This window comes from Trachypithecus francoisi, unplaced genomic scaffold (genome assembly GCF_009764315.1).
Source record: "Trachypithecus francoisi isolate TF-2019V2 unplaced genomic scaffold, Tfra_2.0 Lachesis_group5, whole genome shotgun sequence".
In the NCBI taxonomy this organism is placed as follows: Eukaryota; Metazoa; Chordata; class Mammalia; order Primates; family Cercopithecidae; genus Trachypithecus; species Trachypithecus francoisi.
Window position 1 is genome coordinate 139,878,970 of NW_022681470.1, and position 16,981 is coordinate 139,895,950.

Sequence of the window (16,981 nt, forward strand, 5' to 3'; positions counted from 1 at the left end):
GCTGGAGTGCAGTGGCCGGATCTCAGCTCACTGCAAGATCCGCCTCCCGGGTTTGCGCCATTCTCCTGCCTCAGCTTCCCGAGTAACTGGGACTACAGGCACCTGTCACCTCGCCCGGCTAATTTTTTTGTATTTTTTTTAGTAGAGACGGGGTTTCACCGTGTTAGCCAGGATGCTCTCGATCTCCTGACCTCGTGATCCACCCGTCTCGGCCTCCCAAAGTGCTGGGATTACAGGCTTGAGCCACCGCGCCCGGCCCTATTTATTTATTTTTATTTTTATTTTTATTTTGAGATGGAGTCTCACTCTGCCAACCAGGTGCAATCCCAGGTAACTACAACTTCCTCCTCCTCCTGGGTTCAAGTGATTCTCCTGCCTCAGCCTCCCGAATAGCTGGGATTACAGGCATGCACCACCATGCCCGGGTAATTTTTGTATTTTTAGTAGAGATGGGGTTTCACTACATTGACCAGGCTGGTCTCAAACTCCTGACCTCAGGTGATCCACCCACCTCGGCCTCCGAAAGTGCTGGGATTACAGGCGTGAGTCACGTCACCCGGCCCATTTTCTTCTAGATCTTATGGAATCTTCTAGATTCCATAAGAGCAGGGACCATGGATCTTTCATAACATAACCTCAATGCCTAGGAGAGTCTTTGATGCATAGTAGATGCTCAGAAAATGTTGATGGAATAGAAGAACCAATATATAGCCGGGCACGGTGGCTCAAGCCTCTAATCCCAGCACTTTGGGAGGCTGAGACGGGTGGATCACGAGGTCAGGAGATCGAGACCATCCTGGCTACCACAGTGAAGCCCCGTCTCTACTAAAAAATACAAAAAACTAGCCAGGCAAGGTGGCGGCGCCTGTAGTCCCAGCTACTCGGGAGGCTGAGGCAGAAGAATGGCGTAAACCCGGGAGGTGGAGCTTGCAGTGAGCTGAGATCCGGCCACTGCACTCCAGCCTGGGCGACAGAGTGAGACTCCATCTCAAAAAAAAAAAAAAGAATCAATACATTGACAGTGTAGCCACATTTCTATCGCTTATGATATCTTGGGGTGTGAGGAGGGAGATCAGCAGGGACATGACGCTTCGCCTCATCTCCAATGTCATCTCTGCGTGTACTCTGGCCTGCCCCTTAGTGACATACGTTTGCTGACCGCTGTTGGTAGGCATTGTTGTGATCAATGTGCCAATTCACATTCAGGGCTTTCTTGGGGGCGCTGATCTGGACGTGGAGATCCTGGACGCCCTGGAAGGGGACAGCTTCACGGAAGCGGGTCAGAGCTTCAAGGGCCACCACCGTGGTCTGAGTGTTGGAATGGGGCGGGGAGGTAGGGGAATGTGGATCAGCACCACAGACAGCACTCGAGAAACCATCGGCCGGCGTGTCAGCACCACGGACAGCCCCCCACACTCCCGCGTTGGACTAGTCGCGTCAGCATCTCGGCTAGCGACTCTGGCCCTCACCTCCCGGGGGTCCCCGTCACCTGGGTGGACCCGAAGCCTCCTCCCAGCTCCCGCTTCTCTAGTAGCCACTTGGCGATGGCGTGCGTCTCATTGTACCGGCCCAGCTCCAGCTTCTGCATGAGCGCATAGGCTGTGGCCTCAATGGTGTACAGGGAGCCGAGGTTCTGCTCATCCACCGGCCAGTGGGTTTTGTCTAGAAACAGGGACGCCCGCCTTGTCACCCAGAGCTGGGTCTACCCACCGTAACCTGCCCTCTCCTTGTGTCATCTGGCCCAGTTTTCTCATTTGCCATCTTATTGATCACCTACTTTATTTTTATTTTTGTAGAGATGGAGGAGTGGGGGTGGGGGAGTTCTCATTATGCTGTCGATGTTGGTTTTGAACTCCTGGCTCAAGCCATTCTCTCACCTCGACCTCCCAAAGTGTTGGGATTACAGGCGTGAGCCACCGTGCCCAGTCCCGATCACCTACTTTATGTGAAGCTCTTTGCTGAGAAAACACGGACATCCAATTTTCAGAACGACCCTAGGAGATGGGATCTATTTTCCGATGGGGAAATTGAGTTTCAAAAAAAAGTTCCTGGCCGGGCGCGGTGGCTCAAGCCTGTAATCCCAGCACTTTGGGAGGCCGAGACGGGCGGATCACGAGGTCAGGAGATTGAGACCATCCTGGCTAACACGGTGAAACCATCTCTACTAAAAAATACAAAAAACTAGCCGGGCGAGGTGGCGGGCGCCTGTAGTCCCAGCTACTCAGGAGGCTGAGGCAGGAGAATGGCGTGAACCCGGGTGGTGGAGCTTGCAGTGAGCTGAGATCTGGCCACTGCACTCTCAGCCCGGGCAACAGAGCGAGACTCCGTCTCAAAAAAAAAAAAAAAAAAAAAAAAGTTACTGGCTGGGCGCAGTGGCTTACACCTGTAATCTCAGAACTTTGGGAGGCCAAGGCAGGCAGATCACCTGAGGAGTTCGAGACCAGCCTGGACAACATGGTGAAACCCCGTTTCTACTAAAATTACAAAAAAATTAGCCAGCTGTGCTGGTGGGTGCCTGTAATCTCAGCTACTCAGGAGGCTGAGGCAGGAGAATCGCTTGAACCTGGGAGGTGGAGGTTGCAGTGAGCTGAAATCATGCCATTGCACTCCAGCCTGGGTGACAAGAGCAAGACTCTGTCTCAAAAAAAAAAAAAAAAAAAATCCTTCAGGTCCCTCCAGTCCCACTGCAAGCAAATTTTCCTAGTTCCACTTTCCTTAATTTATGGAATGAAGAAGAGGGGATATAGATCCTTGGGGATGAGATAAGATCAGCCGTGGGATTTTTTTTTTTTTTTTTTTTTTTTTTGAGATGGAGTCCCACTCTGTTGCCCAGGCTGGAGTGCAGTGGCGCTATCTTGGCTCACTGCAAGCTCCACCTCGCAGGTTCAAGTGATTTTCCTGCCTCAGCCTCCTGAGTAACTGAGACTACAGGCATGTGCCACCACGACCGGCTGATTTTTTTGTATGTTTAGTAGAGACACTGTTTCACCATGTTGGCCAGGTTGGTCTCAAATTCCTGACCTCAGGTGATCCGCCTGCCTTGGCCTCCCAAAGGACTGGGATTACAGGCGTGAGCCACTGCCCCCAGCCTCAGTTTGGAATTATATGGTGACCTGTCTGTCTTCTGATTGTTTCTTCCAAGGATGGTGGGACCCTTGAGGGCAGGGAACTTATCAGTGTTGTTCACCTTGGTCTCACAGGGTTTGAGCTCAAGAGCTGATATACAGTGGATGCTCAGGAAACACTAAGTGATGAATGATGCATTGCTGGATTTGAGATCACCCCCTCCCCATTCCATGACTGAGGTTGACTAAGAAGCATCCCACACCCACTAGGGCTAGCAAAGCTGTCCAGGCGGTCATTGGCTTGGGAGCTGTTGGCAAGGGCCAGTGCGTAGGAGGCTATAGCTATGGCAAAGGTTGTCTGAATGTCAGGAAGTTTTCTCTCCAGGAAGCCACGGGCTCTCTCGATGCTGGCCATCAAATTCTAGAGGGTCAGAGGGAGGAGGCCAGAGGGAGATGATCAGAGGAAAGAAGTCTGGGAGTTAGAGGGACCCAGGGGGACGTGAGGATGTGGGAGCTTTCCAGATGCTGGGGCTAGAGGACCATACAGATCCTGCCCTCCTCTCTGGGGTCCTACCTTCTGGTTGCACAACTCCTTTCCCTCATTCAGGGCTATCAGGACAAGAGCTGTGAGGGATACATCCTCCTCCGAGCCTTGGTAGCCACCCTGTGGATGCAGAGTCCCACCTGTGATCCCCTCAGCGTCTTGGAGATGCCTTCCTCAGCCTCTCCTGTCTGACCCTGAGAAGTTTCCAGGTACCCAGCTCTGGGCGGGATGATGGTGGAGGTGGGATGAAGACAGAAGAGAGAGGTTTGCCTCGCTGGGGTCTGCCCTACAGTCAAAAGCTATCAGCCGGGCGCAGTGGCTCATCCCAGCACTTTGGGAAGCCGAGGCAGGTGGATCACCTGAGGTCAGGAGTTCGAGAACAGCCTGACCAACATGGTGAAACCCTGTCCCCACAAAAACACAAAAATTAGCTGGGCATGATGGCGGGTGCCTGTAAGCCTAGCTGCTGAGGAGACTGAGACAGGAAAATCGCTTGAACCCGGGAGGCAGAAGTCACAGTGAGCTGAGATCATGCCATTGCACCCAGCCTGGATGACAGAGAGAGACTCTGTCTCAAAAACAAAACAAAATAAACAAACAGAAACTATCAACACAAGAAACTGAGCTCTGTACACTATCTCAGAGCATCCTAGCAGCAGCCCCATTTTACTGATGAGAAAACTGAGGTCAGAGTGGCAAAGTCTTCCCATTGCTAGAAAATGGCCAACTCAAGGTCCAAACACCACTTTAGTACCCCAGCTTCCACCCTCATCCCCTGTGTGGACCCCAAAATTCATGTTCACCCGGGACCTCAAGATGTGATTTTTTTTTCTTTTTTTGAGACAGAGTCTTGCTCTGTCGCCCAGGCTGCAGTGCAGTGGTGCTATCTTGGCTCACTGCAAGCTCTGCCTCCTGGGTTCATGCCATTCTCCTGCCTCAGCCTCCCAAGTAGCTGGGACTACAGGTGCCCGCCACCACGCCCAGCTAATTTTTTTGTATTTTTAGTAGAGATGAGGTTTCACTGTGTTAGCCAGGATGGTCTCGATCTCCTGACCTCGTGATCCGCCCGTCTCGGCCTCCCAAAGTGCTGGGATTACAGGCATGACCCACCGCGCCCTGCCTAAGATGTGATCTTATTTGGAAACTGGGTCTTTGGGGATGTAATTAAAATTAAGAAGAGATCATACTGGATTAGGGTGGACCCTAAGTCTAATAACTGGTGCCCTTATAGAACGTCATGTTGGCCAGGCGCAGTGGCTCATGTCTGTAATCCCAGCACTTTGGGAGGCTGAGGCAGGTGGATCATGAGGTCAGGAGATGGAGACCATTCTGACTAACATGGTGAAACCCCATCTCTACTAAAAAATACAAAAAATTAGCCAGGTGTGGTGACATGAGCCTGTAGTCCCAGCTACTCAGGAGGCTGAGGCAGGAGAATCGCTCAAACCTGGGAGGCAGATGTTGCAGTGAGCCGAGATCTCACCACTTCACTCTGGCCTGGGTGACAGAGCCAGACTCTGTTTCAAAAAAAAAAAAAAAAAAAAATCCAGATGCGGTGGTCACGCCTGTAATCCTAGCATGTTGGGAGGCTGAGGTGGGCAGATCATGAGGTCAGGAGTTCGAGACCAGCCTGGCCAATATGGTGAAACCCTGTCTCTACTAAAAATACAAAAAGTAGCCGGACATGGTGGACTTGCCTGCAGTCCCAGTTACTCAGGAGGCTGAGGCAGAAGAATCACTTGAACCCAGGAGGCGGAGGTTGCAGGGCCAGAGGTGATGGCTCATGCCTGTAATCCCAGTACTTTGGGAGGCAAAGACAGGCAGATCACATGAGGTCAGGAGTTCGAGACTAGCCTGGGCAACATGGCAAAACCCTGTCTCTACTAAAACTACAAAAATTAGCCAAGCATGGTGGTGCGTGCCTGTAGTCCCAGCTACTCAGGAAGCTGAGGCAGGAGAATCTCTTGAACCCAGGAGGCAGAGGTTGCAGTGAGCCAAGATTTCGCCACTGCACTTCAGCCAGACAGAGCAAGACTCCATCTCAAAAAAAAAAAAAAAAAAAAAAATTAGCCAGGAATGGTGGTTTGCACCTTTAGTCCCAGCCACTGAGGAGGCTAAGGCAAGGGGACTCTTGAGCTCAGAAGTTTGAGGCTGTAATGAGCTATGATTGTGTCACTGCATTCCAGTCTGGGCAACAGAGCAAGATCCTGTCTCTAAAAATAATAACAATAGGCTGAACCCAGGAGGCAGAGGCAGTGAGCCGAGATCGTGCTACTGCACTCCAGCTGAGGCTCATGTCTGTAATCCCAGAACTTTGGGAGGCCGAGGCAGGCAGATCACTTAAGGTCAGGAGTTTGAGACCAGCCTGGACAACATGGTGAAACCCCATCTACTAAAACAAAAATGTAAAAATTAGCTGAATCTGGTGGCACATGCCTGTAATCTCAGCTACTCGGGTGGCTGAGGTATAAGAATCGCTTGAACCCAGGAGATGGAGGTTGCAGTGAGTTGAGATCATGCCACTACATTCCCGTCTGGGTGACAGAGGGGAACTCTGTCTCAAAATAATAAATAGTAATAATAATAATTTGGCCTGTTGCTTGCAGAGAGGGCAGCAAAAGTGCTTTTTGTAGGAGAGTTGGAGGAGCCTATGAGTGGTTAAGTGTGAATACTGAGAAAGTAGTGGTGGGGTGAGGCCTAGGAGGTGATACAGACAAAGATAGCTGTGAGCTACAGCAGGTGTTTGAGCAGGGAAGAGACCTGCCAGGCTGTGTTTGAAAGACATTTCTGGATGCTGGTGTGAGGGGATTCTTGGTGGGGATGGGTGTGCAAGCTGGGGAGGACTCAGTGCCCGAGGGAGGAGGGACAGGGCAGGCCACTGCTTGATGTGGGGATGAGGAAGAGTGTGAGGTGGTTCAGACCTGGGTGGGGATGTGATCCTTGGCACAGAGCCTCAGCTCTTTCCTGTTCTCATTCTGCCCAAGAGCAGTTTGAGAGCCTGAAATTTCCGTCTTAGCGCACAGAGTCCCTGGGATTTGTTTGAATGACCCGGGGAGGGGGGGTGTGATCACCTGCATGGATGTCATGACCACGGGACCCTCCTCCAGGAAGTGCCCGTCCTCCGCCTGCCTGTCGGTGATGATCCAGTTGGCCATGTCACAGAGAGAGGACAGGCTAAGCACTTGCGTCGTCATTGTAGAGTAGGCCAGGGCAAAGACACGGAACACATAGCTTGTGAGCCTGTCAGGAGAGGGCGAAGGTGACACCTGCGAATGGCAGCCAAGGGGGCTCTGGGATAGGGGGAGTCTACACCATGGTCCACACCATTCCATGTGGACCCCTGCCATTCGCCACTGCCCAGGCCTGCCAGTGTAGGATTCCCCAGACCCATGTGCTGGACACCCCAAGACCCCAAGACTCTACAGCGTGGATGCTCCTGAGTCATCAGACCCCAGACTGGCCTCTTGGGCTTCCAGGGTGGCAGTGGCAGGAGAGACAGGGTCATCCTCACCAGGTGCTTCCTGGGTTCCCCTTGGAGGTGTGGTAGGTGCCGTCTGAACTCCGGTGGGTCAACATCCGAGTGTAGCCTGAGGAAACAGAGCAGGGCTTTGAGGGACAGTCAGTGTTATCAGGAATAACCTGGCGGGCAGGGACTGGAGGTGACGTGGGGGTGTCACACATAGAGGTAATCTAGAGGGAGAGACCTGTTGCCCAGGTGTACTTTGGAGGGGTGTTTAGGGCCCAGGTGTAAATGAGGAGCAGGGCTCAGGAATGACTTTGAGGGACCCAGGATGCAGTTGTCTCTGAGTGTAACCCAGAAAATCTTCACCTCAGGGACTCTGGGGCAGGGCGTGCTACCCTTGGAGCTGCTGCCGGAAGAAACATAGGTATTGTTGTCCACATGTAACCTGGGAGATGGGGCAACTTGAGGGGTGCTGCGTGGGAGTTGTTGTTGTTTTTTTTTGAGACGGAATCTTGCTGTGTCTCTCAGGCTGGAGTGCAGTGGCCGGATCTCAGCTCACTGCAAGCTCCGCCTCCCGGGTTTACGCCATTCTCCTGCCTCAGCCTCCTTAGTAGCTGGGACTACAGGCGCCCGCCACCTCGCCCGGCTAGTTTTTTTGTATTTTTTAGTAGAGACGGGGTTTCACCGGGTTAGCCAGGATGGTCTCAATCTCCTGACCTCGTGGTCCGCCCGTCTCGGCCTCCCAAAATGCTGGGATTACAGGCTTGAGCCACCGCGCCCGGCCTTTTTTTGTGTGTGTGTGACAGTCTTTCTCTATTGCCCAGGCTGGAATGCAGTGGTGCGATCTCGGCTCACTGCAACCTCCGCCTCCCGGGTTCAAGCGATTTTCCAGCTTCAGCCTCCCAAGTAGCTGGGATTACAGGCATGAGTAACCACGCCCGGCTAATTTTTGTATTTTTAGTAGAGAGGGGGTTTCACCATGTTGGCCAGGCTGGTCTGAAACTCCTCACCTCAGGTGATCCACTCACATTGGCCTCCCAGGTACTGGGATTACAGGCGTGAGCCACTGCGCCTGACCAGCCTAGGAGTTTTCTTGGGGGTTATTTCTTGGATGTAAACCTGGAGTGTCAGTGGGTCTGTGTCACCCAGGGGAGGTTACTTTGGGGCGTGATCTTAGATGGGTACTTCTCTGGTGTATTCTTTTTATTTATTTATTTATTTATTTTTGTATTTTTTAGTAGAGACGGGGTTTCACCGTGTTAGCCAGGATGGTCTCGATCTCCTGACCTCGTGATCCGCCCGTCTCGGCCTCCCAAAGTGCTGGGATTACGGGCTTGAGCCACCGCGCCCGGCCTCTTTTTATTTTTTTGAGACGGAGTCTTGCTTTGTCACCCAGGCTGTAGTACAGTGGCGCGATCTCAGCTCACTGCAACTTCTGCCTCCTGGGTTGAAGTGATTCTCTTGCCTCAGCCTCCTGAGTAGCTGGGACTACAGGGGCGCACCACCACACCTGGCTAATTTTTGTATTTTTAGTAGAGATGGGGTTTCACCATGTTGACCAGGGTGGTCTTGAACTCCTGACCTCAGGTGATCCGCCTGCCTCGGTCTCCCAAAGTGCTGGGATTACAGGCGTGTGCCCGGCCCTCTTTTATTTATTTATTTTTATTTTTTTGAGACGGAGTCTTGCTTTGTCACCCAGGCTGTAGTACAGTGGCGCGATCTCAGCTCACTGCAACTTCTGCCTCCTGGGTTGAAGTGATTCTCTTGCCTCAGCCTCCTGAGTAGCTGGGACTACAGGGGCGCACCACCACACCTGGCTAATTTTTGTATTTTTAGTAGAGATGGGGTTTCACCATGTTGACCAGGGTGGTCTTGAACTCCTGACCTCAGGTGATCCGCCTGCCTCGGTCTCCCAAAGTGCTGGGATTACAGGCGTGTGCCCGGCCCTCTTTTTATTTATTTTTATTTTTTTGAGACCAAGTCTCACTCTGTCACCCAGGCTGGAGTGCAGTGGTACAATCATAGCTCACTTCAGCCTCAACCTTCCCTGGTCAAGTTATCCTCCCAACCTCAGCCTCCCAAGCAGTAGCTGGGACTACAGGCATGTACTACTACACCAGGCTAATTTTTTTTTTTTTTTTTTTTTTTTTTTTTTTTTTTTTGAGACGGAGTCTCGCTCTGTCGCCCAGGCTGGAGTGCAGTGGCGGATCTCAGCTCACTGCAAGCTCCGCCTCCTGGGTTTACGCCATTCTCTCACCTCAGCCTCCCGAGTAGCTGGGACTACAGCGCCCGCCATCTCGCCCGGCTAATTTTTGTATTTTTAGTAGAGACGGGGTTTCACCGTGTTAGCCAGGATGGTCTCGATCTCCTGACCTCGTGATCCGCCCGTCTCGGCCTCCCAAAGTGCTGGGATTACAGGCTTGAGCCACCGCGCCCGGCCTAATTTTTTTTTTAAAGATGAGGTCTCACTATGTTGCCCAGGCTAGTCTCAAACTCTGGGGCTCAAGCAATCCTCCCGCTCAGGCTCCTGAACAGCTGAGACTGCAGATGGGAACCACCATACCTAGCCAATTTAAACATTTTTTTGTACAGATGAGGGTCTCACTATATTGCCCAGGCTGGTCTCAAACTCCTGGGCTCAAGTGATCTTCCTACCTTGGCCTCCCAAAGTGCTGAGATTACAGGCATGAGCCACCAAACCCAGCCTTTCAGGTGTATTCCGAGCCTTGCTACTCATTACTTGAAGTTCCTCTGGAGGTTTACTGTTTTCTTGGAGCACTGGGGTGACAGTATCTGGATGTTACTTGTGGGATTACTGTTTGAGAAAACCTGGAGGGAAAGTTGGAGTCTGAGGGAAACATGGGACCAATTAACTCAGAGTTCTGTGGGTGTTACTAGGGGTGTTCATCTCTAGTTGCTCCCTGGGGTGTTTGGTTGTAACCCGGGGAAGTATCAGCATACAGGTGCAACTAAGAGGCCACTGCCTGGGGTTATTCTGGGGTTTGCTGCTTGGGTGTTCCCTGGGGTTCCCTGGGAGTAGCACTGAGGGGGTGTAACCTGGGGCAGGGCCTGAGTATAATATCCTCTCGCAGCATGGCTTTTTTGGGAGATATCAGGGTGTCTGACATAAGATCGAAGCCTAGAGGTCTGGCGTGGTGGCTCACACCTGTAATCCCAGCACTTAGGGAGGCCAAGGCAGGTGGATCACCTGAGGTCAGGAGTTCGAGAGCAGCCTGACCAACATGGCAAAACCCTATCTGCACTAAAAATCCAAAAATTAGCCGAGTGTGGTGGGGGGCACCTGAAATTGCTCCACTGCACTCCAGCCTGGGCGACAGAGTGAGATGCCGTCTCTAAATAAGTAAACAAATAAATAAATACAAATACAAAAATTAGCCAGGCATGGTAGCGGGCACCAGTAATCCCAGTTACTCAGGAGGCTGAGGCAGGAGAATGGCTCGAATCTGAGAGGTGGAGGTTGCAGTGAGCCAAGATCATGCCAGTGCACTCCAGCCTTGGTGACAGAGCGAGACTACATCGCCAAAAAAAAAAAAAAAAGATTGAAGCTGGGGAAGCGGTCAGGTGAAGAATTCCCATGGGTGTGTCACAGTTGGGGGATGACCTTGGGGAATTGGTACCAGGTTGTAGTCTGGGGAAGGAGTCACAGTTTGGGTGTTAATGCCTAAGGCGGGGGCTGGGGGGGGTCCCATGAAGATTTCCCAATCTTGGGGGTGCCCCAGCCACCCTCTGGGAGATCCCCAGGCACCCTCATGGAGGCCCCAAGAGGGTCCCCGCTCTCACCGCTGACAATATTCTTCATCACCTGGTCCCTGTGCTCCACCCCTACCTTGCCCCACTGGCCGGTGGCATCCAAATAGTGGGACAGGATGATGACAGGTGTCAGGGAGCTCAGCGTCTGCTCACGGCAGCCCGTGGGGACCTGCAGCAGATGCCAAATCTCGTTGGGTGTCAGGCTGCCCACAATTGTCTCACCAAGGATGTCACCTGTCGGGTGGGTGAGTTGGGTCACCCTGGGAGTGGTCTATGCCTAAGCCACCATGGTTCACTGATGGCCCCACACGGCCACCCCCAGCTCCTCCTGCCCTGGTGCCTCGTGGACCTTAGAGGACCCAGTGTCAGCCCTCCCCACGTTCCTGTGTCCCCCAGCACCTTGAACACTGATAAACACTTCCACCTCCGTGTCGGGTACCATATTCAAGAACTCCTGTCTTGGCACCAGTTTTGTCTGGGTCTGACCTGAAGAACCACAACCTTCTGTGACAAGTGGGCTCTGGGGCTGGGGAAGTCAGGGTGCACAGAGCCTGGGGCTGGAGCTTGGAATCCCCACCTGGGCACACCCTCTCATGCCAACTCCTTCCTCCTCCCCAGCACAGCCCCAGGATCTCACATACCCCCTGCAGATTTCACAAACCTTGGGGTTCCAAGACGATGCTATAGGATGTTTGCTGGATCTGACCCCCTGCCTGAGGGATGAGTTGAGGATATCAGTCAAAAGCAAAAACAGCAACCACAGTAAAAATGACAATCACAGTGATGGTGAGAAGAGGCATTGCTTGGCTGTGATAAGCACAGACTCTGGAGCCCAAATACCTGGGTTCGAATCCCAACTCTTCTGCTTCCTAGCTGTATGTCCTCGGGAAAAATTAGTTACCCTCTCTCTGCCTCAGTTTTCTCATCTGTCAAAGGGGGATTACAATAGTCCCTCACTCATAGGGTTGTTTGGAGGGCTGAATTAGTTACTTTTTTTTTTGAGACAGGGTCTCACTCTGTCACCCAGGCTGGAGGCAGTGGCATGATCTCAGCTCATTGAAGCCTCCACCTCCTAAGTTCAAGGGATTCTCATGCGTCAGTGTCCTGAGTAGCTGGAATTACAGGTGCACACCACCACGCCAGGCTAATTTTGGTACTTTTAGTAGAGATAGCGTTTTGCCATGTTGGCCAGTATGGTCTTGAACTCCTGGCCTCAAGTGATTCACCTGCTTCAGCCTCCAAAAGTGCTGAGATTACAGGCATGAGCCACCACGCCTGACCTAGTTTTTTTTTTTTTTCAGAGAAAAAAAAATTTCAGGTTGCCCAGGCTGGACTCAAATTTCTAGGCTCAAATGATCCTCCCACCTCAGCCTCCCAAATAGCTGGGAGTACATGGGGGTGCCACCACACCTGACTGAGTTTTTGGTAGAGAAGGAGTTTTGCCATGTTGTCCAGGCTGGTCTTGAACTCCTGGCCTCAAGTGATCCTCCTGCCTTGGTCTCCCAAAGCACTGGGATTACAGACGTGAACCATAGCACCTGGCACTTATTTCTCTGTATTCAATCTTTGTGTCCCTGGTCTTCTGGCAGGGCTGGGAGGAAGGAGGCTCACCGAGCCTGGATGTCAACGCCCAGAACCTCATCCTTGAGATAGAAGAAAGTCTTGTTTGGGACCAGCTGGACCTCAAAAGATGGGAGGACTGGGAGAAAAAAAAAAAAAGCCATGGCCACCCTCAGTATTGTACCTGCTCCCTCATCTCCTCCCAGTCCTGCTCCTTCCTTGGTGGCTCTGCCAAGCCCCAAGGGCTGGAACACCAGCACCCAGCACTTAGCACCCAGCTCAGGCCCTGGTTTACAGCAGAGGCTCCCCTTGAAACCTCCTTTCCATTCCCAGTCCCGTCCCTGGCATATTCATCTTGCCCACCCCACCCACACCCTTCTCACCGTATTCCTTCACATCAAAGGCAGCCTTGAACTTCTGCTTGGGTGTACTTTGGTAGCTGGCTTCGATGGTCCAGGTCCCCAAACTGAGGCAGAGAAAGTTAAGAGAGATGGAGACAGAGAATGACAGCCTCCCTTGCCACCCCTCGGGCTCCCAGACCTGACAAGTGCACCTGACAAGCTCTGGGAGGTGAAAGGAGCTGAAAAAGAAGCCGTCCTTGGCTATCAGACTCTGGCTAATCACGGTGATTCCCTCCGGGTTCTGTGGGGATAGGGGGTGGGGCTGGTGACTGCCCTCTGGGAGGGCCCTTGTGGCTCATGCTTCAGCACGCCGTGTAACCTCAGTGCCCAGGATCCACCCCCAACACCCCCCATCGGGAAAGACCACCTTGATATCCAGAGTGAATGTCTTGGTCACAGGGTCCATCTTGTGGTTAACAGTGAACACCCGGTAGTGAACTAGGGGAGAAGGAGGACTCTGAGTATTGGGTAGAGGAAGGGAAAGACAGAGAGAGAGAGAGTTTGGATCTTGGGCAGTGGGGGGTGCCACTTATGCAGAGAGAGAGATCTTGGGAGGTGGAGAAGATTTTAGGGGATGGGAGTATCTCAGACATTGGGAAAGACTGGGAATGAGAGCCAGTGATTGCTCCAAGCCAAGTGCCTCGGGGCTGTACCCAAGTGCTCAGGGGTGTAGATGGTCTTGTCTGTCTGGATAAAGATGTAGCCAGCATGAGGAGCCACCAGCACTATCTTCTCCATGAATAAGGAGCCCGAGGAGGGTGCCCAAGTTGCCTGGATGATGGCATATTGCTGCCCTGGTTTTGGGGGGTACACCAGGCTCTCGGGAACCTGACAGAGAGAGATATCCATACTCTTCAGGCTCTGCTGGGGTCTCCCTGACTGGGAGTAAAGCCCTGGGACAGATCCTGGGAGGAGCAATTGACTGAGGGTCTTCTGGTTCTGCCTTTGGGAGCCAGGTTGCCATGTGCAGTTGTGCAGGTTGCTCACTGAACGAGAGCACCCAGCCAAAGGAAGGACGAAATCCAGTCCATGCTCAGCTTCCCAAGCTACCAACAGAAGGCACCTTTTATAGTTCTCGGAGAGGCATCAAATGGGCTAGTGGAGCCTTCCTGGAGCCCAGGCTTAGGGGCTTTTGACTTCTAAATGGACAGGACATTAGAGGAGCGGTAAGTACTTTGGGCCCTGCATCTGCTCTTCAGACACAGAGTCTGCCCCTTTCTACCTTTATTGCTGACCTGGAGCCTCCCTTTGTGGTCATGCATTCCAGCCTGTCACCCACCGTCACAGGTGCCTGGTTCATAAAGTTGTTTCCTGGCGTGAGAATGAGCTGGCTCCTTGCCAACACTGTCTTCCTCCTGGGGAAGTCCCATACCGTGAGGTTCACCTGGAGGGTCCTTGTGAGGGGCTGTCTGGAGTCCGAGTGGGCCTGAATGTGAATGCTCTCTGGACTGCCAACCCTCAGGACTCGGGGGGTCACCAGGATGTACCTGCCAGTAGACAAACACAGGGGCATTAAGGGACTTGAGTAGGGAAAGTGACACCAAACAGGAGTCACAAGCTGGAATCACGCAGACATCAGATGTGCAGGAAGCCGGCTGAGCCCCCTCCATTCCCCAGACTCACAGAGGCTCAGCGTGGGTGAGGGGGCTTCCCAACAGAAGCAGAATCCACCCTAGGGGCCAGGGCATGTCCATGGTGGGTGGGAGGGTGACGGGTGGCCACAGGCTGCAGATGTCTGTCCTCTTGTCTGTCCTCTCGTCTGCCCTGGCCCTGGCCTGTTTGCCTTGCCTGGTCGTGGCTGAGTTAATATGTAAACAGGTGTGGGGCAAGAATCCCTGTAAATCCAACCGGCTGGAGCTGGAGGTGTTTCTTTCTTCCCAGCCAAGCCTCCAAGACAGGCTTGAGAAGCGCCCCAGCCGCTTCCTTCGGGACCAGAGTGGTAAGATTCCATGACCTGTTCCATGAGCCATGAGGGTCTTTATCCTCCCCTACTTTTTTTTGAGACAGAGTCTGGCTCTGTCACCCAGGCTGGAGTGCAGTGGCACAATGTCAGCTCACTGCAACCTCTGCCTCCCGGGTTCAAGCAGTTCTCATGCCTCAGCCTCCCAAGTAGCGGGGATTACACGCGTGAGCCAGCATGCTCGACTAATTTTTGTATTTTTAATAGAGACAGGGTTTCACCATGTTGGCCAGGCTGGTCTCGAACTCCTGACCTCAAGTGATCCTCCCGCCTCGATCTCCCCAAGTGCTGGGATTACAGGTATGAGCCACTGTGCCTGGCCATGAAGGTCATATCCTAAAGCCCTCCCCTCCCCCAGCAAGGAGCTTTGCACACCCAGGACACTGAACTCAGGACTTGGTGGGGATTGGCTGGCAGGAGGAGGAGCAAACATCTTTCTACCCTAGCCTGGATGGATTTTCCCTACTTCTGCCCTTGTGAAATTGGCAAAACAGGGCAGCTGCACAAACAGGGACGGTGCTGGCGTTTTTTCCCTATTTCTCAATTCCGGGAGTGAGCAGCCGGTGGCATTTGACCATCTGACCCCAGGACCCACCATAACGAAACCTGCTAAGAAATCCGTGGGTCAAAGTCCTCTTGTTGGGCTTCAAGTCCTTGCACTACATGGATTTCTTCATCCTTGCAGGAGACGATTATGCTTGGTAAATTGTGACATTGTCTATTGTTTCCTAAGTCATGCCAGAGTCTCTGGGCTCCTTTTCCAGAAGACAAATTATACATATTAAGCCAGGGAAGGAAACACATCATGCTTGAAACATTCCTGGAAAAAGGCTTTCTCTGTCCTCAAATAATTCTCACTGTTTAGCGGGCTTATTAGAGATTGTCGAGACGGCTTTGTGGTGTCTGCCTCTAAGAAGCGGTTGGTCTTAATGATGAGTCTGTTTGAATCTGCCCTACAGTGATGTCAATTCAGCCAGCTTGGGAAATTTTGCCTATTGAAGAGTCCCTGATCCCCCCATCAAATGATAATATACTTTTATTTTTTTAAAGACAGATCTCACTCTGTTGCCCAGGCTGTAGTGCAGTGGTGCAATCCTGGTTCACTGCAACCTTTGCCTCTCAGGTTCAAGCCATTCTCCCACCTCAGCCTCCCAGTATCTGGGATTACAGGCGCGCACCACCACATCTGGCTACTTTTTAAATATTTTTAGTAGAGATGGGGTTTCACCATGTTGGCCAGGCTGGTCTCAAACTCCTGACCTCATGATCCGCCCACCTCAGCCTCCCAAAGTACTGAGATTACAGGCATGAGCCACCGCATCCAGCGGATAATATACTTTCATCTGCCAAAGATTCATCAAGCATTTACTTTGAGCCTGGCCCCTACTTAGCATGCTGGGGACACAGCAGTGAACGTGACAGACAAAATCCCTTCCTGTGTGGAGTGGACATTTACTGCAAACTTACAAATGGCATTTTCTTTTTTTTTTTTTTTTCTTTTCTTTTTTTTTTTTTTGAGACGGAGTCTTGCTCTGGGCCCAGGCTGGAGTGCAGTGGCCGGCTCTTAGCTCACTGCAGCTCCGCCTCCCGGGTTCACGCCATTCTCCTGCCTCAGCCTCCAAGGAGCTGGGACTACAGGCGCCCGCCTCGTCGCCCGGCTAGTTTTTTGTATTTTTTATAGAGACGGGTTTCACCGTTTAGCCAGGATGGTCTCGATCTCCTGACCTCGTGATCCGCCCGTCTCGGCCTCCCAAAGTGCTGGGATTACAGGCTTGAGCCACCGCGCCCGGCCACAAATGGCATTTTCTACTGAAACCTCATAGTCTCCCATGAATTGGGGCTGAACGTGTGCCCATCTGCTAGATCCTGCCTTCGTAGAGAGCTGAAACCAAGGACGTTAGAAGCAAAGGGAGGAGTAGGATCTCGTTATTTATTCCTTGGGCATTTGTCGAGCACCTATTAGGTGCCAGACACTGTTCAATGTGCTCTATGTCCCCTAATAGAAGCCTTGCAGCTGGGTCAGGAGTGGTGACTCATGCCTAGCACTTTGGGAAGCTGAGGCGGGAGGATTGTTTGAAGCCAGGAGTTCGAGACCAGCCTAGGCAACAGAGTGAGACTCAGTCCCTACAAAACGAACAAACAAACAAACAAACAAAAAAACCATGTGTGGTAGTGCACACCTGTAGTCCCAGTCACTCAGGATGCTGAGGTGGGAGG

General features: G+C 52.3%; 1 protein-coding gene across 1 annotated transcript; it reads right to left on the reverse strand.

Moving 5' to 3' along the window:
• Positions 1-3,234: 3,234 nt before the first annotated feature.
• LOC117074183 (putative protein C3P1) lies at positions 3,235-14,498 on the reverse strand. The gene is made up of 12 exons (XM_033195387.1): positions 14,428-14,498; positions 14,177-14,291; positions 13,458-13,632; positions 13,172-13,242; positions 12,957-13,045; positions 12,767-12,869; positions 11,505-11,556; positions 11,243-11,329; positions 7,121-7,196; positions 6,681-6,849; positions 3,640-3,729; positions 3,235-3,486 (listed from the first exon to the last, which is right to left on the reverse strand). The coding sequence occupies exons 1-12, from the start codon at positions 14,496-14,498 to the stop codon at positions 3,235-3,237; spliced, it is 1,350 nt and encodes a 449-aa protein (XP_033051278.1).
• Positions 14,499-16,981: the final 2,483 nt, after the last annotated feature.